Source organism: Paroedura picta, chromosome 13 (genome assembly GCF_049243985.1).
Source record: "Paroedura picta isolate Pp20150507F chromosome 13, Ppicta_v3.0, whole genome shotgun sequence".
Taxonomy (NCBI): Eukaryota; Metazoa; Chordata; class Lepidosauria; order Squamata; family Gekkonidae; genus Paroedura; species Paroedura picta.
In genome coordinates this window covers 49,271,390-49,299,268 of record NC_135381.1, presented here as the reverse complement: position 1 = coordinate 49,299,268, position 27,879 = coordinate 49,271,390, and the positions used below count along the sequence as shown (strand labels likewise).

The window sequence follows — 27,879 nt, the reverse complement described above, 5'->3', positions numbered from 1 at the left end:
GGACTGTCTTTTTGCCATCAGTTCCCTCCACAACTGAGCGTCCTTTTGGCTTTGGCCCAGTTGCTTCATCCATTCTGGTGCTACTCATACTAGCTGTCTGCTCATCCCCAGTAGCATATTGGACACCTTCCGACCTGAGTGGCTCATCTTCCGGTGTCATATCGTTTTGCCTTTTTGAACTGTCCATAGAGTCTTCATGGCAAAGATACTGGAGTGACTTGCCATTTCCTTCTCCAGTGGATCACCTTTTGTCAGAACTCTTTGCTATGACCTGTCCATCTTGGGTGGCCCTGCATGGCATAGCTCATAGCTTCACTGAGCTATGCAAGCCCCTTCGCCACAACAAGGCAGTGATCCTTGAAGGGGAGGAACAAATGTACAATTCTGCATTTAGGTAGGAAAAACCATTTACACCAATATAGGAAGGGGGAGACTTGCCTTGGCAGTTATATGTGCGAAAAGTATCTAGGAGTCTTAGTAGACCATACATTGAACATGAGTCAGCAATATGACTTGGTGGCTAAAAAGGCAGATGGGAGTATCGTGTCCAGATCATGGGAAGTGATGGTACTGCTTTCCTCTGCTCTGGTTCGGCCTCACTTGGAGTCCTGTGTTCAGTTTTGGACACCACAGTTAAAGAGGTATGTAGAGAAACTGGACTGTGAGTTTGGTCTGTTTAGCCTGGAGAGGAGATGACTGAGAGCGGATCTGATAGCCATCTTCAAGTATTTAAAAGGGTGCCATTTAGAGGATTTAGCAAAGTTGTTTTCTCTTGCCCTGGAGGGATGGACCAGAACCAATAGGATGCAATTAATTCAAAAGAAATTTCGTTTAAACATCTGGAAGAATTTCCTGAAAGTCAGAGCGATTTCTCAGTGGAACAGGCTTCCTTGGGAGGTGGTGAGTTCTCTATCTTTGGAAATTTTTAAATAGAGGCTGGATAGCCATCTGACAGAGAGGCTGATTCTGTGAAGGTTCCAGGGGGTGGCAGGTTACAGTGGATGAGCGATAGGGTTGTGAGTGTCCTGCATAGTGCAGGGAGTTGGACTAGATGGCCCAGGAGGTCCCTTCCAACTTTATGATTCTATGATTCTAAGTCTTGGTTTTCCCATCAAAAGTGAAAGGAGGCTGGTTATGGTCTTATTTTATCATAGAACTAGAAAATAAGCCCATTTTATTTTTCGTAATAAAATGGGCGCTAGACTGACCTTGTGTCGGCTCCGTGGGAGTGGACGTCTTCAGGGCTTGTCCGGGCGAGGCGCCCGCAGCATGCGTGAGAACGCCGCAGAGCCCCAGCGTGCCAGCCTGGCGGCGGCAGCCATCTTTGCGAGGGTTCTCCGGGCGCCATCCAGTGTTAGAAGCTAAAGCCAGCCAGGGAGGCTTCTCTTGAAAGCCCTGGCGAGCCGGCTTCTCTGTTTAAAGGGCAAGGCAATGGAGTTGCGGGAGGCGCCAGGGAAGCTCGGTGGTGGATTTCTAGCATCGGGAGAGCGGGGAGGCGACAGCCACCTAGCTCCGCTGGCCAGGGCGGGTGGCGCGGCTTGGTTTCCTGGCTGCGGTCCACTCTGCTGATCGCGGGGAGCTTCACCGTGAGGCTGGCCGGCGCGGGAGGCCAATTTACTAACAGCTTTCATCTCTACCTATGGCTTTTCTTCCTACTGCTGCCCCTGGCAATGCACTTGGTAAGAAGCGAAGCCCAGGTGTTCAGGGACAGCGAGAGCATGAAGGGAAGAAGCCGCCACGTGGGCGGGCCAGGCGAAGGGCTCCGTCCTGCGGCGCTGCGTGCAGCCGTCCAGGGAGGCTTCTCCCGAGGGAGGGCCCGGTGGCGGCGCTGCGCGCGACCGCCGGGGGTTCCCTCGGGCGGCGGCCTGACGGCTCGGTTTCCTGGCTGGAGGCCAGGCATTCAGGGACAGCGAGAGCAATTGGGGAGGGGAGGGGTTGCAAGGAGAAAGGGTTAGGCGAAGTCCTTTCCCCCGGCCTCGGAAGGCGGTAGAACGTGGAGGCCCATCTGCAAATGGAGAGCTACGCGAGGACACAGTCAACGGCAGGACACAGTCTCAGTATGAAGGGAAGAAGGCGCGACGTGGGCGGGCAAAGCGAAGGGCTCCGTCCTGCGGCGCTGCGTGAAGCCGTCCAGGTAGGATTATCCCGAGGGAGGCCCCGGCGGCCGCGCTGGGCGCGATGGCCGCCGAGGGCACCCTAGGGCTCCCTTTGTTTGGTTTTTTTTTGAGTCCGGGAGTCCCCCCAGGCGGCGGCCCGAGCGGCGGGTCTCTTTTTTCGTGTTTTTTTTAGTGCGGGAGTCCCCCCAGGCGGCGGCCCGAGCGGCGGGTCTCTTTTTTTGGGTTTTTTTTAGTGCGGGAGTCCCCCCAGGTGGCGGCCCGAGCGGCGGGTCTCTTTGTTGGGTTTTTTTTTAGTGCGGGAGTCCCCCCAGGCGGCGGCCCGAGCGGCGGGTGTCTTTGTTTGGGTTTTTTTTAGTGCGGGAGTCCCCCCAGGCGGCGGCCCGAGCGGCGGGTCTCTTTTTTTGGGTTTTTTGTAGTCCGGGAGTCCCCCCAGGCGGCGGCCCGAGCGGCGGGTCTCTTTTTTTGGGTTTTTTTTAGTCCGGGAGTCCCCCCGGGCGGCGGCCCGAGCGGCGGGTCTCTTTTTTTGGGTTTTTTTTAGTCCGGGAGTCCCCCCGGGCGGCGGCCCGAGCGGCGGGTCTCTTTTTTTGGGTTTTTTGTAGTCCGGGAGTCCCCCCAGGCGGCGGCCCGAGCGGCGGGTGTCTTTGTTTGGGTTTTTTTTAGTGCGGGAGTCCCCCCAGGCGGCGGCCCGAGCGGCGGGTCTCTTTTTTTGGGTTTTTTGTAGTCCGGGAGTCCCCCCAGGCGGCGGCCCGAGCGGCGGGTCTCTTTTTTTGGGTTTTTTTTAGTCCGGGAGTCCCCCCGGGCGGCGGCCCGAGCGGCGGGTCTCTTTTTTTGGGTTTTTTTTAGTCCGGGAGTCCCCCCGGGCGGCGGCCCGAGCGGCGGGTCTCTTTTTTTGGGTTTTTTTTAGTCCGGGAGTCCCCCCGGGCGGCGGCCCGAGCGGCGGGTCTCTTTTTTTGGGTTTTTTGTAGTCCGGGAGTCCCCCCGGGCGGCGGCCCGAGCGGCGGGTCTCTTTTTTTGGGTTTTTTTTAGTCCGGGAGTCCCCCCGGGCGGCGGGCCGAGCGGCGGGTCTCTTTTTTTGGGTTTTTTTTAGTCCGGGAGTCCCCCCGGGCGGCGGCCCGAGCGGCGGGTCTCTTTTTTTGGGTGTTTTTAATTCCGGGAGTCCCCCCAGGCAGCGGCCCAAGCGGCGGGTCTCTGTTTTTGTTTTGTTTTGTAGTCCGGGAGTCCCCCCAGGCGGCGGTCCGAGCGGGGGGTGTTTTTTTTTCTTCGAGGAGTCCGTGGGTTCCCCCAGGCGGCGGCCTGACGCGGCGAGAGGCGCTTTGCGCCTCTCGCCGCGTCAGGCCAGCGGACAGGGAGCCCTCGGCAGCCGCGCTTCGCGCGACTGCCGGGGTCTCCCTCAGGCGGCCTGACGCGGCGAGAGGCGCTTCGCGCCTCTCGCCACGTCAGGCTAGGAGCAACTGCGAGCCGCGCTGCGCGCGGCTCGCAGTTCCTGGGGCTGGGAATCGGAGGGACCAATCGGCAGGCGCTTCGCGCCTGCCGATTGGTCCCTCCGATTGTCTGTCATGAGGAAGGGTCCAATCTGGACCCTTCCTCATCCCGGACTCATCCCGCCCCAGGACCCCTTACTGTTTTATTTAGTCCGTGGCGCCCGCGGCGCCACGGGCGGTTTACAGATTATAGAATTGGAAGGGGCCATACAGGCCATCTAGTCCAACCCCCTGCTCAACGCAGGATCAGCCCAAAGCATCCTAAATCATCCAAGAAAAGTGTGTATCCAACCTTTGCTTGAAGACTGCCAGTGAGGGGGAGCTCACCACCTCCTTCGGCAGCCTATTCCACTGCTGAACTAGTCTGACTGTGAAATTTTTTTCCCCTGGTATCTAGCCTATATCGTTGTAGTTTAAACCCATTACTGCGTGTCCTTTCCTCTGCAGCCAGTGGGAACAGCATCCTGCCCTCCTCCAAGTGACAACCTTTCAAATACTTAAAGAGGGCTATCATGTCCCCTCTCAACCTCCTTTTCTCCAGGCTGAACATTCCCAAGTCCCTCAAGCTATCTTCATAGGGCTTGGTCCCTTTATTTTTAATTTTGTTTTAAATCATTGGAGGGGTAGGGAGTTGAGGTAATTGAGACCCCAATAGCAGAACAATCCCAGCCCTTTTTGAAAATCAGCTGTGCTAAACTCAGTCAGGTTATGGCTATGGGTATGTAAACATGGGGGTATATTTCTTTGTTGCTATTATTAGACCCATCTGCCATTTACAGTATGGTGGACCAAACTATCATGATAAGATATCTGGAGGCAAGTTCAGAATCTAAGGCTGGTTTAAGTGAGGGTTAGTGTTGAATATCAGTTGTGGGATTTGCTCCATGGAATTCCGTGAAACTCAGTTTTATTTCCTATACCGTTCAATACATTTGTAAAGCTTCTGGTTATGCATGGTTTTCAAGCTGCGTTTTATCAAGATACTGGTGGTCTAGAGCAGGGGTAGTCAACCTGTGGTCCTGCCAGCATTTGCTGGCAGGGGCTTATCGGAATTGTAGTCCATGAACATCTGGAGGACTGCAGGTTGTTCCACTTTAAATTGTTCTACTTTCAATATGTTCCACTTTAAATTGTTGAAGGCTTTGATGACCAAAGTAATCTGGCCACTGTGGGTTTTCCAGGCTATGAAGTCCGGTAGTTTTGTCATCTTCATAGGTAGGATACATGAAGGTTGGATGGAGAGACGGGACAAAGGAAAATGAGGTGGAGAGGAACTGAAACCACTAGCTCACAGCTACATAGCCTAGCAAACCCACAACAACCACTCCATTTATTTGAGCAAATCTCCTTGTTGTTTAATTTATTCATTAATGATTTAGCGCAAAAACTGGAACCTATTAATGGTTATCCCCCAAAACTTGGTTCCCAGCATATTCCTTTGTTGTTGTATGCCGACGATACTACAATACTCTCATATACAAGGGTTGGCGTACAACGATACTCATCCACCTTTTACCAATATTGCCAAAATAATAAGTTAGTAATTAACTATGGTAAAACAAAAGTTTTGTTTTCTCTAAGAGCTGGCATGCAATTACTTGGTCTATTGGAGGCACTTCAATAGAACAAGTCAAAACATTTAAGTATCTAGGTGTTACCTTCCAATATAACCAGAACTGGCGCTCCCACTGCCAACGAGCTATCAATCTGGCCAAATCCTCATCTTTAACCGCTCCTGGCGGAGCGGAAGAAATAAAACAGTAAGGGCCCAGAGGGCGGGCCCTCTCTGGGATAAGAAAGGGTGCCGATAGGCCCCTTCCCCTGGACTGACAAGCGGAGGGCCCAATCAGGAGGCTGATTGTCTGTTTGCCCGGACTAAAACCAACCCGCCCCATCCCCGACGAGGGCTACCCTTCCCTGCACGGCGGCCATTGCTCTGCTGGCTGCCGAGAGGAAAGGTAGGCCTGCGGCTCCCTGTGCCTTCCCCCAACTGGGGGAGTACAAAGGATTCTGCGGGCCTGGGGACGGCGCTGGGAGGCTTGCTGAGCCGCCCTGCGCCGTCCCCGGGCGCGCAGAAGCCTTTGCCGCTGGGGGGGTGGGGGGGGAGAACGGCTTTTGTGGGCCCTGGGACGGTGCTGGGCGGCTCGCAGAGCCTTTCGCCATCGGGGGGGGGGGCAAACAGTTTCTCCCGCCCTTGCCAGCCACCAAGCGCTGTCCCCAGGGACGGCAGCTAGCGCCCATTTTATTCTAACATAAAATCGGCTTTAAATCTAGTCTTCCTTGATAAAACAGTTATTTTTCTCTGTGAAAGGTAACCAATTTATTCCTGTAGCAATTAAAATTTTTAATGCCAAAGTAATGTCCCAGCTCCTGTTTGGATGCCCCTTATGGGTTCCTGCCTTTAATAATTCTATTGAGGGTGTTCAATCTGCTTTCTATAGGCAAATTGCAGGGGTTCCCAATTGTGTCTCCTACAAATAGAGGCACCAAAGGAGGACCCATTTTGGTGCAAGTGAAAACAGCCAGTATTAACATAAGAGCATTAAGTAATCTTGAACAATGGTTCAAGTATGGACATGACTTGGGAATAGGTAGTACATTTATTAGAATAAAATACAATGCCCAAACACTTACAGAACCATACTGGCTACATCAAATGATTATACTTTAAACTTAGTGTGAATCTATAGCTTTAGTTTTATCATAATTTACTTCCAAAGACTTATTTCTTCAATATTTTGTTATTCCCTCAACAGTTCATGTGAAATCAAAGCTGGTCTGAGAGAATCAATGTGTCACCAGGATGCAAGACGGGTTTTAGCTTTGGAGGGTAGAAACCAGCATTTCTCATAAAGCAGCCCAGACTGCATCAACAAACAACAAAAAAGAACCCAGTCATCTAGGGACTGAATTAGTGATGCACCTTTTATTAGAACAACAAACATGAAAAGAGAAATCTGAGTAAAGACCAAAGATCTAAAACCAAAGTATTTCATGTAATACTTTTTATTAAGATGAAGCAAAATGACATGAATCAATGTACAAATTTTTGAATACACCAGAACTCTTAACCAGACTGTATTCTTGTGTTAAGTGTCATCAAATTGTTTCCAACTTTTGGTGATCCTGTGAATTTATTACCTCCAAAATTTTCTCTTGTTATCAGCCTTGCTCAGGTCTTGCAAACTGGATATTATTGGAAAAAGTATTTCAGGCCATATTCTAAGGCCTGCTCTTGCCACCATCCTGTGCTTAATGCTGGCAGACTTGTAGATACGGGCTGCTATTGGTGTCAGGTAGCTCCCTGGTTTCATTGAGCAACCAAAAAACACCAACCCTCTAAGAAAATCCAGATTGCTCCCACCTCTCAGCTGTTTTCCTGACTTCTATTGCAGTCTCTTTAAAGTTGAAAGGGACTGCAGAAGACACACTGACAACCAGCTGTGCTGAGGGGAGTAGATTTTTCCTACTGGGGCTGGCTTCTCATGTAGCCTAGTTTAAACTGAGTTGCAGGAGAAGCCGTCCCCAGAAGCTGCTGTGCCATACGAAGCAATCTACTAGCTGTAGCATTATAGTTACTGAGACCAGCCTCTCTTGCAGCATGGTTTAAGCCATCCCAGCCAGGTATGTGTGCAGTAGGGAGATACCTCCTTGCAGCATGCAGATCCTGGGGCCAATTTTTCCTGCAGTGTAGTTTAAACCACTGGTCCCCAACCCATGGGCCGCGAAGGCCATGGCCTCCCCCTCGAAGCGAGAAGCTCGCCAGGCCGCGAGCAAATCGGCCGCCAAAGCGCCCGATTAGCTCACGGCCCGGCAAGCTTCTTGTTTTGGGAGGGGGGGGGAAGAGAAGCTTGCCGAGCTGCAAGCTAATTGGCCGCTTTGGCGGCCGATTTGCTGGCGGCCTGGAGGGGCCGGGAGGGAGAGCTGCGGCCGCCGGCATGGCGGCGGCGCAAACGTGCACGCGCGGACTGCCGTGCACGCGCGTGCATGTTTGCGCTGGGGTTGCCGCGCGTGCGTGGGCCCCCGGGCCACCCTCTCCCCCCACTCCGGAGCAGCAGTCCGCGGCAGCCGCGGCAGAGCGGACCGCTGGTTTAAACAATGCTGCAGGGGAAGCCAAGTCAACCCCAGGATTAGTCTAGCTTTTTAAACAGGTATTTTTCTTCCTGGGTCTATTGGATCTGAAAAATTGGGGGATTTCAAAAAACAACAACAAATAATCAAAAACAAACAAACAAAAACTGGATACCAATACCATATCAGTATTGAGATCTAGGATTTTACAGAAATACCATGGGAGGGTATAGCCTCACCCTGAAAAATACCAATTTACAAAAATTACACACCCCTAGTTGTGAAGCGGCATGCAGCAATTAATCTCCTTTCATCCATGAAACTATCATTTTCAGCCTAATTGTCTCATGGTTTTATTTTGAGGATAAGATGTGGGACGAAAATGCATGTATTATCCTTGGAGGAATAGCAGACTTAAAGTTAATAGCATTCTATGCAAAATAATTAAGGAAGAAGGTAGCAGGGGTAAGGTATGGGAACGGGGCCAGATGCTCCAGAGTAGCGGTCCCCAACCTTTCTCCAGTCAGGGACTGCCTCCGGGGTGAGGGGAGAGCCAACGGATCGGGTGCTTCGCCACCAGGTGGTGCTAACGCACATGCACGGCAACTGTGCACATGCGCGTTTGCATCGCCGGTGTGCCGGCGGCTGTGCCTGCCTCTTCCCTTCCTTCTTGCTGCGGACGGGGGGAGGCAGGCGTGGCTGCCGGCAGCCCGGTACCGTGGCGTTTACGGCCCGGCACCGGGCCGCCGACCGGGGGTTGATAACCCCTGCTCCAGAGCATATTTGTTTTGCTGTGCAAAAATAGCCAATCATACCACCAATTAAGAACTAAAACTGGAAGAAACACTTGAAACAATATAAATATAAATATAGCACTATTACATAACTTTGTGTCTTCATTACTGGAATTGATGTTTTGAAGCTTTTTAAAAAAAACATGGATAGAGAATATACAAGGAAATGTTCCCAGAGATCTTTGCCTTCAGAATTCTGGGTATAGCAGACTGCTGAAGGATCAAGGAGGGCAGCAAATTAGCTTTCTTCTTTGTCTTCTTCTTCCTTCTCTTCATCATCATCTGGCTCTCCTTTGATTTTCTGGCGAGCAAATTCCTCAATAACAATATCCTCCTCACTGGAAATAATTTTTTAAAAGATAAGATATCAGGTAGGAAAATTCATGCTCACCCATCAGCACATCACAAAATATTTCGAAGAAACAAAAGTTCATAATTCCTGGTTACAATGCGGGACTCATAGTACTCTATACTGCAGGAAAAATATAGGAAAAGGCCTACGCATGCTAGTTTTCCTTGGGTAGGATTTTTTTTGGCACACAAAATCTGAAGTCTGCAAAGGTTAAGAACACGTAGGATACATGACGAGCAGTCTGTATATATGAACATACCATTACTCTATACCTTTTAACCGTGGTCCTTGTGCCAATCGTTTGAGAATAAGAAGTCAAAGTAAACTGTTTCCAGTAGTGATGTTTTTAATGTTCAAAATGGCAAACAAAATTAAAGCAGTTTTCTGGATAAAATTTGGGTGTTCTTTATTACTTTTTATAACTTAATAAAATATTTATATGAAGAGATGATTGATAAAGGGGGTTCATTTAATGTTACTATTTTTTTATATAATTTATTTACATATTTAGGCCATAAAGAACATAATCCTGCAGAGAGAGGTGAAAGCACCTAGGTAGCCAACTGGTTGCTATGCCTGAGTACCGCTGGGATGACACTGGAATAACTCAGACTGGCCAGCTTAGTGCCCTGGCAGTGCCAAACAAGTGCCAGACACTAGCACATCCCCTCCACTGCCACCAATTGGTGAGCCACCAGACCAGAGTAACCCCACGTGTCAGCATGGGCTGGGGGGAGGGGCTGTCATGGGAGTTAGTTCCCAAAGCTGCTGCAGTCTGGAACTGGTGCATACCCCCCAGAAGTGGGGGAAATGCTCCTCAGAACTGGTGCCTTAAAAATCATAACATGGTTGATAGATGCCTATGGTGGCCATTGAAGGCAACTCCTCCACCAGACCATGCCTCTGCTGCTCCAGGTCCCTCAGATGAATAGTATGTGTAGGACACATTGGTTCCTGAATGAACAACCACTTGCACTCCTACTCAAGGGGTGCACTGTACCGGATCACTGCTCACAACCATGGCAGAAATGCAGAGGGGACAGCCATAGAAGGTCAGTAGACACCCACCTAAGGAGGGTGTCCCTTCATACCACTTAGATGGCAGTCTGGATTCCTCCTGCAGGAGCCATACTAGCTGCACTATGGGCAAATCTGCTACTCCAAGCAGGCAATCACAGAATAAATATGACTAGGAACAAGGCCCATCTATCCCAGAAAGACGAAAACACTGCAGGAGCTCTAAGAAGCCTGTTTGGATGAACAGAAAACTCCAAGAGGAACTCAGAAAGAAAAGGGAAATGTTCAGGAAATGGAGGGAAGGACAGAGCTCTAAAGAAGAGTACCTACAGGTTACTAGGCACTGTAGATCAATCATCAGAAAGGACAAAGCTGAGAGTGAGTTAAGATTGGCCAGGGAAGCCCATTGTAACAAGAAAAGATTTTTCAGTTATGTGAGGAGCAAATGTAAAGTAAAGGAGGCAACAGGCCCACTGTGCAGATGGACAAACTGTAATGGAAGATGCAGAGAAGGCAGAAAGGCTTAGTGCCTATTTTACATCTGTTTTTTCCCACAGGTCAAAGGGTTTAGGCACATTTAGAGATGGCAGTAGCCAAGGGATAGTGTCTGAGTGGCAGGTTGACATGGACAGAGAGGTTGTTGAGAGGCATTTAGCTGCACTGAATGAGTTCAAATCCCCTGGACTGGATGAAATGCACCCGAGAGTGCTCAAAGAACTTTCTGGAGAACTTGCAGAACCCTTGTCCATCATCTTCGGGACCTCTCTAAGGAATGATCTTCAAAAAAGGGAGGAAGGATGACCTAGGAAACTACAGACCAGTGAGTTTGACCTCTGTTGTGGGGAAGATAATGGAGCAGATATTAAAGGGAGCGATTTGCAAACATCTGGAGGACAATTTGGTAATCCAAGGAAGTCAGCATGGATTTGTCTCCAACAGGTCCTGTCAGACCAACCTGGTTTCCTTTTTTGACCAAGTAACAGGTTTGCTGGATCGTGGAAATTTGGTTGATGTCATTTACTTGGATTTTAGTAAAGCTTTTGATAAGGTTCCCCATGATGTTCCGATGGACTGCAATCTGGATTTTTAGATAGTTAGGTGGATAGGGAATTGGTTAGAGCAGTGGTCCCCAACCTTTTTCAGGCTGGGGATCGGCTGCAGCAGGGAGGGCGATTGCCCGGTTGCTCATGCCGTCCATGCATTTTCGGCTGTGCATGGCGCCACGGTTCGGCCGTGAATGGTGCATGCGCGGCCCTGCTTCCCTTTCTCCCCTCCCACATTCAAAGAAGCTTGCCGGGCCGCAAGCTTGCGGCCTGGGAAGTTTCTTACTGCGGGGGGGAGGGGGCGGGAAGAGGGAGCCGCAACCCAGTTCCAGGGCCTTTACGGCCCGGCACCAGGCTGCAGCCCGGTGGTTGGGAACCACTAGGTTAGAGAACCACACTCAAAGAGTTGTTGTCAATGGTGTTTCATCAGACTGGAGGAAGGTGTGTAGCGGGGTACCTCACGGCTCGGTGCTCAGTCCGGTACTTTTTAACATATTTATTAATGATCTAGATGAGGGGGTGGAGGGACTACTCATCAAGTTTGCAGATGACACCAAATTGGGAGGACTGGCAAATACTCCAGAAGATAGAGTTCAACGAGATCTGAACACAATGGAAAAATGGGCAGATGAGAACAAGATGCAATTTAATAAAGATAAGTGTAAAGTTCTGCATCTGGATCAGAAAAATGAAAAGCATGCCTACTGGATGGGGGATACGCTTCTAGGTAACACTGTGTGTGAACGAGACCTTGGAGTACTTGTGGATTGTAAATTAAACATGAACAGGCAGTGTGATGCAGCGGTAAAAAAGGCAAATGCAATCTGCCTGAAACTTGTGGGGGACTGAGGGAAGACCCTCCCTGAGCTCCCCAAGATGTTTACACCCCCGACTTACACCCCCTCCCCTACAGCCCCCAAAGAACATTCCACATAGAAGTCTATGGGGAAACATGTTCAAACTAAAGAACCTGACACTCCATTCTATCCAATGGAGCTGATGGGGCACCCTCTTTGGGAGCCCCTAGGATTGGACCCCTTGGTCCAATCTTCTTGAAACTTGCAGGGGACTCAGGGAATCATAGAATCATAGAGTTGGAAGGGGCCATACAGGCCATCTAGTCCAACCCCCTGCTCAACGCAGGATTAGCCTTAGCATCCTAAAGCATCCAAGAAAAGTGTGTATCCAACCTTTGCTTGAAGACTGCCAGTGAGGGGGAGCTCACCACCTCCTTAGGCAGCCTATTCCACTGCTGAACTACTCTGACTGTGAAAATTTTTTTCCTGATATCTAGCCTATATCGTTGTACTTGAAGTTTAAACCCATTACTACGTGTCCTCTCCTCTGCAGCCAACAGAAACAGCATCCTGCCTTCCTCCAAGTGACAACCTTTAAAATACTTAAAGAGGGCTATCATGTCCCCTCTCAACCTCCTTTTCTCCAGGCTAAACATTCCCAAGTCCCTCAGCCTATCGTCATAGGGCTTGGTCCCTTGGCCCCAGATCATCTTCGTCGCTCTCCTCTGTACCCTTTCAATTTTATCTACGCCCTTCTTGAAGTGAGGCCTCAGAACTGCACACAGTACTACAGGTGTGGTCTGAGTAGTGCCGTATACAATGGGACTATGACATCTTGTGATTTTGATGTGATGCCTCTGTTGATACAGCCCAAAATTTGCCTTTTTTACCGCTGCATCACACTGCCTGCTCATGTTTAGTTTACAATCCATGTTTAGTTTACAAACCATTGAAAAGAACTCTTTGAGTGCGTTTCTCTAACCAATACCCTATCCACCTAAATATCTGAAAATCCAGATTGCAGTCCTTCAACTTATTCATCAGAACATCATGGGGAACCTTGTCAAAAGCTTTACTAAAATCCAAGTAAATGACATCAACCGAATTTCCCCGATCTAGCAAACCTGTTACTTGGTCAAAAAAGGAAACTAGGTTGGTCTGGCAGGACCTGTTGGAGACAAATCCATGCTGACTTCCTTGGATTACCAAATTGTCCTCCAGATGTTTGCAGATCGCTCCCTTTAATATCTGCTCCATTATCTTCCCCACAACAGAGGTCAAACTCACTGGTCTGTAGTTTCCCGGGTCATCCTTCCTCCCTTTTTTGAAGATCGGAATAACGTTTGCTCTCTTCCAGTCCTCCGGGACATCTCCAGTCCTTAAAGAGGTTCCGAAGATGATAGACAAGGGCTGTGCAAGTTCTCTGGAAAGTTTTTTGAGTACTCTCGGGTGCATTTCATCTGGACCAGGGGATTTGAACTCATCCAGTGCAGCTAAATGCCTCTCGACAACCTCTCTATCCATGTTAACCTGCCACCCAGACACTATCCTTTGGCTACGGCCATCTCTAGATGTGCCTAAACACTTTGCCCTGTGGGAAAAAACAGATGTAAAATAGGCACTAAGCCTTTCTCCTTTCTCGGCATCCTTTGTTAGAGTTTGTCCATCTGCACCCAACAGTTGGCCTATTGCCTCCTTTACTTTACGTTTGCTCCTCACATAACTAAAACATCTTTTCTTGTTACAATGGGCTTCCCTGGCCAATCTTAGCTCACTCTCAGCTTTGGCCTTTTTGATGATTGCTCTACAGTGCCTAGTAACCTGTAGGTACTCTTCTTTAGAGCTCTGTCCTTCCCTCCATTTCTTGAACATTTTCCTTTTCTTTCTTAGTTCCCCTTGAAGTTCTCTGTTCATCCAAATAGGCTTCTTAGAGCTCCTGCAGTGTTTTCGTCTTTCTGGGACAGTCATTGATTGAGCATGCAATAGCTCTTGTTTGAGTAGCGCCCACCCTTCACATGCTCCCTTCCCTTCCAGCATTCTTGTCCATGGTATGACACTCATCATGTCTCTGAGTTTATTAAAGTTTGCCCTACGAAAATCCAACATCCGCGTCTGGCTACAAGCTTCCTTGGCTCCCCATCTCAAAAGGAATTCTATGAGGACATGGTCACTTCCCCCTAGGGTCCCCACCTCCTTCACCTCATCCATCAACTCTTGCCTGTTGGTCAGTATTAAGTCCAGTATGGCTGAACCTCTTGTGGTTTCATCTACCATTTGATAAATGAAATTGTCAGCCAGGCAGGTCAGAATGTTGCATGACTGAGGACACTTCGCAGAGTTTGTTTCCCAGCACACATCTGGGAAATTGAAGTCACCCATGATGACAAGGTCCTGCCGCTTGGATATTTTCTCAAGCTGCTCACAAAGTGCTGCATCCACATCCTCTCATTGGTCAGGTGGTCGGTAGCAGACACCAACCACTACACTGTTTGTTTTCCCCTTGCTTATTTTCACCCAGATGCGTTCCACTGTAGATATGCTCTCCTTCACTAGAATTTCCTGACAGGTAAGCCCTTTCCTCACATACAGTGCCACTCCTCCACCTCTTCGATCTATTCTGTTTTTTCTGAACAGTTCATATCCATCCACCATTACATCCCAGATGCTCCGTGAGCTCCCCAAGAATGTTGAGGGGGTGCAACTTACACCCCTCCCCCCCAGCCTCCGGGGAAGGCGGGGGAAGGATTTCCAATGCAAGTCAATGGCTCCATTGACTTGCATTGGCCCCAAATAGTTTTGGAGCTGTCCGAAACGATTTGGGAGGCTTTCCAATGCAAGTCAATGGCCTCCATTGACTTACATTGGCCCCAAATCGATTCGAATCTGAATTGGTCTGAATCGGCCGATTTGAATCCGAAGCGGTCCAAATCGGTCCCTGCACAACCCTAGTATGTGTTATTAATTTTTTGTGTGGCAGAGTTACACACAGGAAGCATAATAATTTTAAATAAATAAATAAATAAATAAATAAATAAATAAATAAAATATGTAGTCAAGTAAGTAACCAGTTATGCAAACAGATCCTCCTAAATACTAATATCTATGTCTTCATCCTATTCACTTGCAGCTGGAAGGAGTATAAAGAGCTCTGTTATATCTGTGACTCAGTGGAAAGGCTAGAACGTTGCACTCTGTAGACAGAAATCTGCATATTTCAAGAGGAGATGGGAAAAAACTTCAATTTTTTACTCCCATTTCTCCACAATTTATGGAAATATTAAGCCTCTACTGTTAATTAATGCCCTGCAGGGCAGCCTGGAAACTGAGCGTATTCATTCACTTTAATGGTGAACCTCTTGAGATGTAGAAAAGAGGGTATAAATATAAATAAATAAATAAAACCATAATTGTCCCAGTGTTACTGAAAAGAAAAAGTCCAGAGAAATTGATGAAAGAAAACAATGAAAAATAGTTACCTTCTTCCAAGAGAAAAACAGAAAAGGAAACCAAGAAACAGAATGAGGTATAAAAGAAGAAATCAGAGTAGGTTATTTAGTTGTGTTTCAGGTATTTAGCATAGACCATGAATCAACAGATGTGTCACCAATAACACATATTGCATTGACCATGTAGGGGCCTGAGCACAGTGTGCAGAAAAGTGCACAGAACATATCTTTTTTTTTTTTTTTTTTTTTTTTTTTATAATAATTTTATTGTTTATTATTATATAAAGCATTTACAGAGAAGTTGTAAGGAGAAAACGACCAGTTGATATGGTTTGCCATCTCTTTTAACATAGGTATTTAGTTCTCATCACATATTATTCCTAGTCTAGAAGTTTTTACCATATTTCTTAGCCAAGTGATTGTTAATACATATGAGATCTGTTATAGGAATACATTCTGTTATTATCTTAAATGATATTAGGTCAATCTCCTTCATAAGTTGGCCCTAACCCAAGAATTACTGCTGTTATCTTGTTAATACCTATAAAATATGGTTTGTCATCCTCTTTTGGCATACATATTAACATACATATTCAATTCCCATCGCATATTAATCCTGATCTAGGAGTTATTACCATCTTTCTTAACAAAGTAGTAGTTGATACATAGGAAGGTATAATCTATTATAAGGATATATTCTATTACTGTCTTAAGTAATATAAAGTCAGTTCCCTTCATATATTGGACCTGTCCTAAAGATTGCTACTGCTTTTTTTTTTTTTTTTTTCTCACAAGAAGCCAGGAGAATACTCCATTGTTCAGCTCATCTTTCAGGTGGTCGCAGAAAATGAAATTGTATTTTTTTCCATAGTAGAGTGTTTCTGATTGTCCTTCTGTCAGGGCCAGAGAAATCTCTTGCTTGATTCTTGCTTGTAATCGCCTTTGAGGGGGCTCTGAAACCTTTGTCAATCTGGATCTCTTCCTCTGGTCGCACAGAAATATCTCCTGATAGCTTCCTAGTTGCTGTCGCTTTTGAATAGACTCTTTTTATTTTGCTGATCCAAGTCATTTCCTGCTCTGAATAGACTTCCAGGTTTTTGGTACTTTCCTTCCATGAATCTGTTTTCCCGGGTTCTTTAAAGATACTTTGGGTTTTTACATCTCTGGCACTCTCTCCCTCCTGAAGTTTCACTTGATTTACTGTTGGCTGAGCTGCGTCATCAGCTGGTCTCTCCGGATCTTGGGCTCTATCCAAAAACTCCCCCTTAGTCCCACGAATTTCCTTTTCCAGCTTATTGATTGCTTTCAGTATCTCTGAGTTTCCTTTGCATAACAAATGGAAAAGCTGTGCCTTTGATAATTCTTCCATAGTTCTAGGCAGTCACAAACTATAAACAGAAAGTCTCGTGAGGTCTCGCGGGAGCACGAGCGATCCCAAATTATCAGTTTGTCGATCTCCGTATCAAGTCAGATTCTCCCACTGAACGTTCACCCATAAATCTTCAAAGCACTCTCTTTGTTTAGTTAATGGGTGTAATTAGCTGGGAGTCTCTCACTCGGGGAAAGAAGGAATTCGCTTGTAAATTGGTTGAGGGAGGGGGAGGGAAGAGCTTGTGAGAGGAGAGAGAGAAAAGCCAGAAAGCTTTCAATTCTTACTGTTGTAGGTTCCAGCTTCTGTCAACTTCTGCTCCTATCGATCTGGTAAATGATGGTCTGGGAAGAATGTGAGGTCGGCTGGTCGTTTCAAGCTTGTAAAGTTGTTTGCGACAAAGACGCCATCTTGACCTTGAGCTCAAGCCGCTATTAATCCAAGGAGGTCTTGCTTCTCCCTACGGATCTGTAGGACCCTCAGGTCACCGTTCCCGGTTCCTGGGGCGACCGGTGAACAGATTTGCGTATCTGTTCAGGTCAGCCAGGTGCATAAGCACCTGACCCTCGGCATGGCTTAAGAGCTGAACTGAAGTCCAGCTTTCCCTATGGCGCCATCTTGAGGTCTCTCGTGCACAGAACATATCTGTTTGCTTCTTTTTAGAGCAAACTACAAAATGGAGATGTGCTTGCCGATCCTTTCCCTGCTCCAAATCTTTGCTTTGCATCCCATCCAAACATCTAGTGTTTGTTACAAATATATGTGTTCAGCAACCAGCCACCAAAAGCCATTGAAGTAACATCTGCTACCTCCTTCTACCATCAGGAAAACCAAAAGTCTAGTGATGTTCACCTCTCCCTTTGATAGCCATGACACAATTACATAAGCCCTAGAAGAGGCTTAAAATTGAGGACCTTGTTCTATAAGAGAGGTGTAATGGAAAGTATTTGATGTAAAATATGGGCATTTACTGGTTGCCAAACTGGGTTCTTATGCTTCTTATGGGTTTATATAGATTACTATTGTAATTTTCATATGTTATTTCTATCATTTTCAGGACATAATAAGGCACCAAAACAAATCTTTCATCTAAGATCCTGGCCCTAGTTATGTGGGTGTTTTATTCTAAAAGATTTATCAAGTGTGAACTTTCAGTCAAAACTGACTTTTACTTCTCAATTAAATGTCCTTGTCTTTGAGGAAAAGTGGAATATTCTACAAACCATAAGAATCACCAGTATATTTCTGGGGTTAAAAGGGGTATTTTTATAAAAAGAACATTCAGTATGAATGTACTGTTCCCTGATCACATAGATGTGGGGATACAGTGGTGCAGTCAGGCATTCTAACTATGGGCAGAATGATATCTTATTCATTTATACATTGCAAGGGTTGGTCTTGTTGCCTTGTTAATACATGACATGTACTGGGGCAAACTTTGGAAAGGAGACTTAGTGGGCAAGGTTTAGTAATGGCAGCAAAGGGAATGACATAATAAAGAAAGAGAACGCTTATTTTTATTTATATTCTGCTTTTCTCTATGACCGTTTATGCACTGGGACCTTCACTGCCCCACCCCCCTGTCAGGAGCACAGATCGGGGGTGGATGAGGTGCACCAGGCCAAATGCTCCTCCATGTGGGTGCAGGAAGAGGTGGGGCAACCTGCCACAAGTAAAACTCCAGCCTGCAGCCCGGCATGAAACCTCCAGTGCATAAACGGTCTACTTGAAGAGTCAAAGTAGCTTTTTGAATCACTCTTTTCACAACACCACCTTGTTAGATTAGACTGGGGGAATCTGATCGGCAAAGGGACGCTGGGTAGCCTTCCATGGTCAAGCAAGGGACCTGAACCAGGTAATTCCTGGGCCTAGTCTGACACTCTAACCACCAGCCCTGCACATCAGAGGGAGGAGCAAGGTAAAAACTGCCTGGAATAAAAAAAAATTACTACCTCCTAATTCCATATATGGAAATGAAAAGGAAAGTACACTGCACTTCATCAGAGGCTTTTCTTGTATTGCTGTTTCATGTATATAATGGCTAAACTCTGGAAGTAAAAGCAGATTTGGGAATAGAAAACACATTTAATGCTTCGGTGAGCCTGTGCTCAACTGAAGTTGCTGTGTAGTAGCACAGCAAATATCATGAGGGGAAAACACAGGGAGTCATTTTCCCTTTCCCTGATGAGCAGTAGGGAACCAGGCAATAATCTCCTGCACCCCTGTGACCCTAGGAGGGGGCATCTCACTTCAAAATCACACCTAAAACAATATTCACAAGAAATCAAAGTTCAGCAAGGATTTGAAGCCCTGGCCCTAACCGGCCACAAGCTGGTTCCGGGAGTGGTGGGAAATAAAAATCATCATCATCATCATCATCATCATCATCATCATCATCAACAACAACAACAACAACAGATTTGATTTTGTGAGGCAGATTTAAAAAAATAAAAATTTAAGACTGATCAATGATTATTGAAGACAATTGTGTCAAACAGGAAATTACCAAATTTATTATGTTGTTAAAATTCATTCTGAGACTATGCCTATGCTCCATAATGTTGTGTGAATTAAAATTAGAGAATGGATTCCATTTTTACAAAACTGTCCAGAGTGCTTCAGATTCCCCCTATTTAAATCTGGAGGGAAAATTAATACGCGAATATGAGGATAAAAGTTGTTTTTCCACATCCATTGAACAACTTCCAAATAATATGTTGAGAGTTTGTTTTTACCTTGGTGTAACTGTAAATCCAGTCATGCAAGCATCAAAAGAAGGCAGAGGAGGAATGGCAGAGAGTCTGGTCAAACATGTAAAGTTACTTCCAGAGCACTAAATCCTGTTCAGTAATAGATATCTTCTAAACTGGTCATCTTCAGTTCCAGTGGGGCCATAGTGCCTGATGACACCTTTCTGGGAACCTAGCACCTGTTTCAGAAAGTGGGTGTGGCTCTAGCCCAACAGGGCTTCTGATTGGTCACTGGAGAACTGAATGTCTGTTCAGATTAAGATAATGTAATTTGGGCAGCAGCTGCCACCACAGTATTGTTTCTTTCCTTTCTCATTTTAAAATTACTCCTTTTGACCTCTGCATGCATATGTGTGCATGTGGTTCCCCCTTCCATGACAGCCATTTTTGTGGTTGTGCCCTCCACCCTGTGTCAGAATTCCAAAGATGACCTCAGAAAAGTTGGATAGTCTTGCCTCCACCAGGCTTGACAGGGGGATGGTGGGAATTCGTTCCAATTTCCAAGGTAACACAGAGAATAAATGAGTGTGAGAAAAGACCTGAAAAGCTACTAAAAGGGGAATTAGACATAGCTAAAATAAAGTCCTAGAGGCACAGCAGCTGGCGGCGGCGGCGGTGGTGGTGGTAGAAGCTTCTGGTTTCTCTCCTGGGCCATTTTTGCCAGCAAACAGTGTGTGGGGTGGGGGTGGGGTTGCATTGATAGGAAATGGAATGGGTAGAAAACCAGAAGTTTCAGATTCCCTCTGCCAGAGATCCAAGTTTTAATTGTCAAATTATGGATTCTTATTTGGTTATAACAGGTTTTAAAATATATTTGATATATATTTTATATATACATATATTATGTAGGTTTTTAAGATCTTTTTATTTATTGCATTTGTATGTTGCTGCTCTTGGACCAGTGAGCTCATGGCAGCTATCATCAGATTTAAATACACATTAAAATTCCAAGAAGATCCAATTATAATATTTCTAAAAACATCAAACACCCCCCATCCCCCAAACAATTTGGGTGAGTGTGACAGGATCAGGGAGAGTATAAATTGACTCACTGTCTATGGGTTTGGGGTGCATCAGAACAAGGGGTAGTTCCACACCAATGTCACTGAAAGGAAGAAGAATAGACAGGTGAGAAGGTAGATTGCATGTGGTATATGAAAACCTCTAATTCTCTCCCTGAGCCTATTGCCTATTCAAAGTATCTCTTATAAATTCAATAGAATTGACTCCAAAGGAAGTATGAAGATGGCAGGATCATAAATGCATAACTTCCAGAAACCCACCAATAGTTAGGACATGGGTAATATAATGTAAAAGTAAATGCTGACAAAAGCTCAGTATTGTCACATCGAAGGGTTCAATCAAAATGTACAGTGGTCCTTTCACATGCATAGAAATCAGATGTTAAGCATACATACACAGAGTGTTGATAACTTCTGGCAACTGAAATCCCGTGTATTATACAATTAAAATGTTACAATGTGGTTGTGTGATACCTTTTTCAGAACCCCTTTGCTTAATCAAATTCCTTCTGGTACTAGAGGGTTTTTTAGTTTGCTTGGGCTTTTTCAGATCATTTTTCATGTTGTTCAATTGTACGTCAATGTTTATGTTTTTAATTCAGGTGTATAGCCATGTTGATCTGAAGCAGCAGAACAAAGTTTGAGTCCAGTGGTCTTAATGATGCCCCTGGACTCAAACTTTGTTATGCTTTTAATTGTTACACTGCATATTGGAAACTGCTAGAAATATATCATGCAGAGTGCAATATGTTAGCCAGTGATTTAACACATACATATTTCAATAAATATATATAATACATAAAATTAATGGCTGCGACTTTGCAGCTTCCCATTTAGTATATAACAGACATCAAACAATCATTACCTTGAAGTGAGATCTCCCAGGATGCTGGAGAATAAAAGCAAAAACACTCATATTGGAACATGGTAGAAAGAAAGATCCTCTATTCTTTCTCACATAATAGTATCAATATTAAATAGACAGGAGTCTTGTTTGGCCATGTTCACAGCTACAGACAAAACAGCTAGTGTAGGAAGCACTCAGTATGGGGAACCCACTCCTGGGACTGGCAGCAATAACAACAGTCAACTGCCCGCAGTATGGCAGCAACATCAGTTGCTATCCTGTTGTTGTTGTTAGTTGTGAAGTCGTGTCCGACCCATCGCAACCGCATGGACAATGATCCTCCAGGCCCTCCTGTCCTCTACCATTCCCCGGAGTCCATTTAAGTTTGCACCAACTGCTTCAGTGACTCCATCCAGCCACCTCGTTCTCTGTCGTCCCCTTCCTATTTTGCCCTCAATCGCTCCCAGCATTAGGCTCTTCTCCAGGGAGTCCTTCCTTCTCATGAGGTGGCCAAAGTATTTGAGTTTCATCCTCAGGATCTGGCCTTCTAAGGAGCAGTCAGGGCTGATCTCCTGTAGGACTGACCGGTTTGTTCGCCTTGCAGTCCAAGGGACTCACAAGAGTCTTCTCCAGCACCAGAGTTCAAAAGCCTCAATTCTTTGACGCTCGGCCTTCCTTATGGTCCAACTTTCACAGCCATACATTGCAACTGGGAAAACCATAGCCTTGACTAGATGCACTTTTGTTGGCAAGGTGATGTCTCTGCTCTTTAGGATGCTGTCTAGATTTGCCATAGCTTTCTTAAGGAATGCCATTAAGTTCCACTGAAAGCTCAGAACAATTGTCAAGTGTTTGCAGATGATACTAAACTGGGAGGGGTAGCAAACACAATCAAAGACAGAAACAGAATGCAGGATGATTTTGATAGGCTCGAGAAGTGGGCTAAACGGCATAAAATGAAGTTCAATAGGGACAAATGTAAAGTTCTGCATTTAGGTAGGAAAACCACATACACCAATATAGGAAGGGGGAGACTTGTCTTGGCAGTAGCATGTGCAAAAAGGATCTAGGCGACTTAGTAGACCATACATAGAATCATAGAATCATAGAATTGGAAGGGGCCATACAGGCCATCTAGTCCAAACCCCTGCTCAACACAGGATCAGCGCAAAGCATCCTAAAGCATTGAACATGAGTCAGCAGTGTGACTTGGTGGCTAAAAAGGCAAATGGGACTTGGGGCTGTATCAAACGGAGTATCGTGTCCAGATCATGGGAGGTGATGGTACCACTGTACTTTAGAATCATAGAATCATAGAATCATAGAGTTGGAAGGGGCCATACAGGCCATCTAGTCCAACCCCCTGCTCAACGCAGGATTAGCCCTAAGCATCCTAAAGCATCCAAGAAAAGTGTGTATCCAACCTTTGCTTGAAGACTTCCAGTGAGGGGGAGCTCACCACCTCCTTAGGCAGCCTATTCCACTGCTGAACTACTTTGACTGTGAAAAACTTTTTCCTGATATCTAGCCTATATCGTTGTACTTGAAGTTTAAACCCATTACTGCGTGTCCTCTCCTCTGCAGCCAGCAGAAACAGCATCCTGCCCTCCTCCAAGTGACAACCTTTCAAATACTTAAAGAGGGCTATCATGTCCCCTCTCAACCTCCTTTTCTCCAGGCTGAACATTCCCAAGTCCCTCAACCTATCTTCATAGGGCTTGGTCCCTTGGCCCCAGATCATCTTCGTCGCTCTCCTCTGTACCCTTTCAATTTTATCCACGTCCTTCTTGAAGCGAGGCCTCCAGAACTGCACACAGTACTCCAGGTGTGGTCTGACCAGTGCCGTATACAATGGGACTATGACATCTTGTGATTTTGATGTGATGCCTCTGTTGATACAGCCCAAAATGGCATTTGCCTTTTTTACCGCTGCATCACACTGCCTGCTCATGTTTAGTTTACAATACACAAGTACCCCAAGGTCTCGTTCACACACAGGGGCTTTTCGCACCAGGATCTTTGTAGCAAATTGGTTGCTGAATGAAAAATCGCCATTTAAAATAGTTGAATTCGTCATTATGCATACCTGCCTTTGTAGTGGAATCCAGTTACGTTTTGTAGCGTTTCCCACAGGCTTCCGGTCTCGGCAAAAATCGCTAGAAAGGAAGCGCTCTTGCCAAGCTCGTCCCACCCCTGGCCGTCAAGCAGCCAATGGGCAGCCGTTAGCATGCTCCCAAACAGCCCCTTTCCCTTTAAGAAAGTTAAAAAAAAAAAAACACCCATTGCAATGAATCTGTGTTGATTCGTTGCAACGGAGAGACCCATCCAGCTGCCCGGTGTGTTTGAGCTGTCGTTTGATCGTTGCCACGCTCCCTCCGAGTGAAAAAAAAAATCCCCCCCCCTCTCACGGGCCCGATTTTCGTGTAAAAAATAAAGGGAAAATACATCAGCAAACGGGATTCTCTATTGTTTGTGTCCAAAGTGTTGTTTGTGCTTAGTGACTCTGGGGAGGGACTGAAGCCGGGGAAGCCTCTAAACAGAAAGAGGCTCGCTGGTGCGTTTATCCCCGCTCGCTCGGAGAAAAAAAAATGGCGATCGCTTCGCCGGAAGATCAGAGAGAGCCAGGCGGAGGGACTTTGTAGAAACCGCAACAATGTTAACGCACAGGTCTTTTTCGCTAGTGTTGCAGATTGGTTGCAGGAGTGTATCGCTTTCCGGAGGGTGAATCCACTTTTGGGGATTTCCCTGAAAGCGCTACAAGGAAGCGCTTTTTGCAGATCGGTTTCAGGTGTGTGGCAGATTGTCAACGACGTTGTGCATAACGGCAAATCAGTAGCGTTTTCAATTGGCAACCATTGTGCGATTTTGAAGGCGTGCGAAAAACCCCACAGTGCTACCTAGAAGCGTATCCGCCATCCAGTAGGCATGCTTTTCATTTTTCTGACCCAGATGCAGAACTTTACACTTATCTTTATTAAATTGCATCTTGTTCTCATTTGCCCATTTTTCCATTGTGTTCAGATCGCGTTGAACTCTGTCTCTATCTTCCGGAGTATTTGCCAGTCCTCCCAATTTGGTGTCATCTGCAAACTTGATGAGTAGTCCCTCCACCCCCTCATCTAGATCATTAATAAATATGTTAAAAAGTACCGGGCCGAGCACCGAGCCCTGAGGTACCCCGCTACTCACCTCTCTCCAGTCTGATGAAACACCATTGACAACAACTCTTTGAGTGCGGTTCTCTAACCAATTCCCTATCCGCCTAACTATCTGAAAATCCAGATTGCAGTCCTTCAACTTATCCATCAGAACATCATGGGGAACCTTGTCAAAAGCTTTACTAAAATCCAAAACTTTGCTCTGGTTCAGCCTCACTTGGAGTCCTGTGTTCAGTTTTGGGCACCCCAGTTGAAGAGAGATGTAGACAAACTGGAGCGTGTCCAGAGGAGGGCAACAAAGATGGTGAGGGGTTTGGAGACCAAGATGTATGAAGAAAGGTTGGGGGAGCTTGGTCTGTTTAGTCTGGAGAGGAGACAACTGAGAGGGAATCTGATAACCATCAAGTATTTAAAAGGGTGCCATATAGATGATAGAGCAGAGTTGTTCTCTCTTGCCCCAGAGGGACGGACCACAACCAATGGGATGACATTTATTCAAAAGAAATTCTGTCTAAACATCAAGAAGAAGTTCCTGACAGTTAGGTCAAGTGGTGGGTTCTCCATCTTTGGAAATTTTTAAACAGAGGCTGGATAGCCATCTGATGGAGAGGCTGATTCTATGAAGGCTCAAGGAGGTGGTAGGTTACAGTGGATGATCGATAGGGTTGTGAGTATCCTGCATAGTGCAGGGGGTTGGACTAGATGACCCATGAGGTACCTTCCAACTCTATTATTCTATGATTCTATGATTCTATGTGTTAGGGATCTCAGAGATGCCACTGGATCCCTAGCAACTGCACTGACAGGGGAAATAGATTAATAACATTGTCATGGTAAGGCTAAGAGAGTCCGCTGATTCCATACTGGAGCATGGAGGGAATTCCATACTAGAGAGCATGGAAGGGGTGGAACACCATCACTTCTTTGATCCATTCTATCCACTAGTCCATTCTCTCCAAAGGGCCAAGAGTTGGTTAAGGGGCTTGTGAATTTCCATGTGGCCTTGACCAGAGCCAGTCATACAGAGCCACATGACTAGGAATGTTAGCAGGAGATATGTTGTGGGATAGGGCATGCAGATGTACTGGAGCCCAAAATCGTTGGTGATCCTGGTTTAGTTTGGGGGAAGGGGCTCTGTTGGTGCCTGGCCTTTAAATAATTCCCAGATTTCGAGGTTCATATGAAGGGGGGAAAGGAAGCAAAAATGTAAAACCTGAGACTCTCCCTCCCATTGGAAGGCCATTGAAGTCTATTATAAGCCAAAGTAATATAAAGAACTTGAAATGATTTAAAACTCAAGCATCTTCAACTAGGTAAAATGTGAGACTCTGAAACTATGTAAAATCAAGAATATACCAAACAACCCCCTGTGAACGAGACACAAACCAACTTCAGAAATGAATGACTTTTTAAACCTGAAGTAGCCTAGCAAACCAATACCAAGTCTCAGGAAATACAGAAACATAAGGAAGGGGAGTGAAGGGAAGGGAAAAAAGCGGTTGTGGAGGTCTGCAAATGCCAGCTCCCTGTATTCCTGGTTAACCCTTAATATTTCTGGGATTTTTCAGGGGCCAGCCATTGGCATAAGAAAGATCCTGGGGATAGATCCAAATATATCTGAAAAACATTCAGTATTTTTCAGATATATATTCGGGTCTATCATACCGGAGTGCACATCCCTAGTGTGGCATGCAGTCCACACATACCTTGGGACCCGGTCGAGGCTCCCATCCCCAGGTACCCCTTTGCTCCCTATCAAGTCACAAGACTCCCTGGGTGGGTCAGTGGTGTCACAGTCACAAGCTTACCAGCAACAAATATAAAGCAACATAGGTAAACAATTGCACAAATACAGAAACAGCTGTGTAATAGTGCTACTGATAATATACTGTATGTAACCATCAATAAAGTAGTAAGAAACAACCACTTCCAAAACTCTTCAGTTCTTGAAGTCAAGCCATAACAACTTTCAGATTTAATTCATTTTCAAAACTTTTTCAGTAGCCAAGACTGTAAACAAACCCTCTTATATGGCCAGGAAAAAACAGACTCGTAGGCATCCTAATGAGCTACTTCAGGCTTTTGAGGGGAACTTTCAATGGTCCCCTAATATGACATATATTTTTTTTTGCTAAGTAAGGCTGGGTCCCAAAAGTTCCTCACTGAAGCTCCCCCCCTCCCCCTGACAAAGCCTGTAGAGGGGCTTGGGCAGCTGGAGTTACCATGGTCTGCCCATGGGTGACACTCAACAGACTGAACATGCCAGGACCCTCCCCTGCGATAACAAGATTTTTCCAGATGCTGTGAGGCTTCAGGCTCACCAGCAGGGGCGTCTTCACCAAATGGGTTAGCATCAGTAAATTGAGCTTCCTGCAAGTCACCTTTAACAGGGTTGAGAACTAAGGAGCTTTCATGGAGTAGTGGGAGTGAGTGAGAGGCCAGCCTTGGCAGCCAGCCTGAAGGTCCTGAAGGAGGCTGGATCTTTTCAGTCCTGGCCTCAACCAAATGTCTGGTGGAAGAGCTCCATCTTGCAGGCCCTGTGGAACTGAATAGGTTCTGTCAGGGCCCTCAGCTCATTCCACCAGGCAGGGGCCAGGGGTAGGCAAACCTCACATGGGCCAGGGGTCTCCAACCTGTTTGTATCTACACTGTCACATGCCAGACAAGACCTTGATCCCATTTTCCCAGCAACAGTTGGACTCACTCTCGGAAGATGGCATCAGTATTTGGGGAGCCCTTCCTCCACCACCAAAGTGCTTATAGGGCACTCCATGACAATCCATGACAGCATGCGCATGTTTCCTGGCCAGCCTTAACAAGTAATACCGTCTCTGCAGAATGGGCATCTATATCTGTGCTGTGTAGCCAAGATCTGACCATGAACCAGAATGTATAGTGGTATTGCGGCCCTTTGTGGTGCCCAAAGTGAAACTTGCAGCTGATAGAGGAGTCCCTATCTCTGTTTCTATTCATTTTGGCTGGCCAAGCAAATGCAGTGGTGGCAAAAGCACTGTGGGAACTACTGGAATGAAGGTGAGATGGTTCAGGGCATCTGCACAGCCATGTAGATGAGGCAATGTCAGGGAAAAGAGAGGAAGAACACATATGCCAGGCAGGCAAAGTAGTAGCAAGGGCTGGCATCCTGGCCATTGGAGAGAGTCAATCACACCTATGCCAACCCCAGTGTGGTTTGCTGCAAGGTGCAATCATCTCTCCAATGCTGTTTAACATCTTTATGCATCCCCTCACCCAGCTGTTGTGAGGTTTTGGACTTGATGTCATCATTATGTGGATGATTCAGATTTACCTCTTGATGGATGGATGGCTAGGCTTTGCCCAGATGCCTGGAGGCCATGGTGGAATGATTCCACAGAAGTTACCTGAAGCATAGTCCCTCAAAGATGAAGGTCTTCTGGCTGGATGAGACAGGGCCAGATCAGGATGCATGTCTTCCTACCCTGGACAGTGTACAGCTTTCAGCTGCCAAATTGGTCAGGAGTTTGGGAGGAGACACTCGATGCCTCCCTATCAATGGAGACTCAGGTCATGAGAGTAGCTCAGCTGGCATCCTATCAACTTCACCAAGCTAAGCTACTAGTGCCCTTCGACCACCTG

At 46.4% G+C, this 27,879-nt stretch overlaps 1 protein-coding gene across 1 annotated transcript in view; it reads right to left on the bottom strand.

Moving 5' to 3' along the window:
- Positions 1-8,577: 8,577 nt before the first annotated feature.
- The window catches only part of ARR3 (arrestin 3), a 90,954-nt gene continuing 71,652 nt past the window's right edge, over positions 8,578-27,879 (bottom strand). Inside the window, exons 14-16 of the mRNA XM_077307992.1 lie at positions 21,125-21,148; positions 20,290-20,342; positions 8,578-8,801 (exon numbers count right to left, since the gene is read on the bottom strand). Coding sequence (XP_077164107.1) covers positions 8,596-8,801; positions 20,290-20,342; positions 21,125-21,148 — 283 coding nt within the window. The 3' untranslated portion in view covers positions 8,578-8,595. The remainder of the gene's footprint in view (positions 8,802-20,289; positions 20,343-21,124; positions 21,149-27,879) is intronic.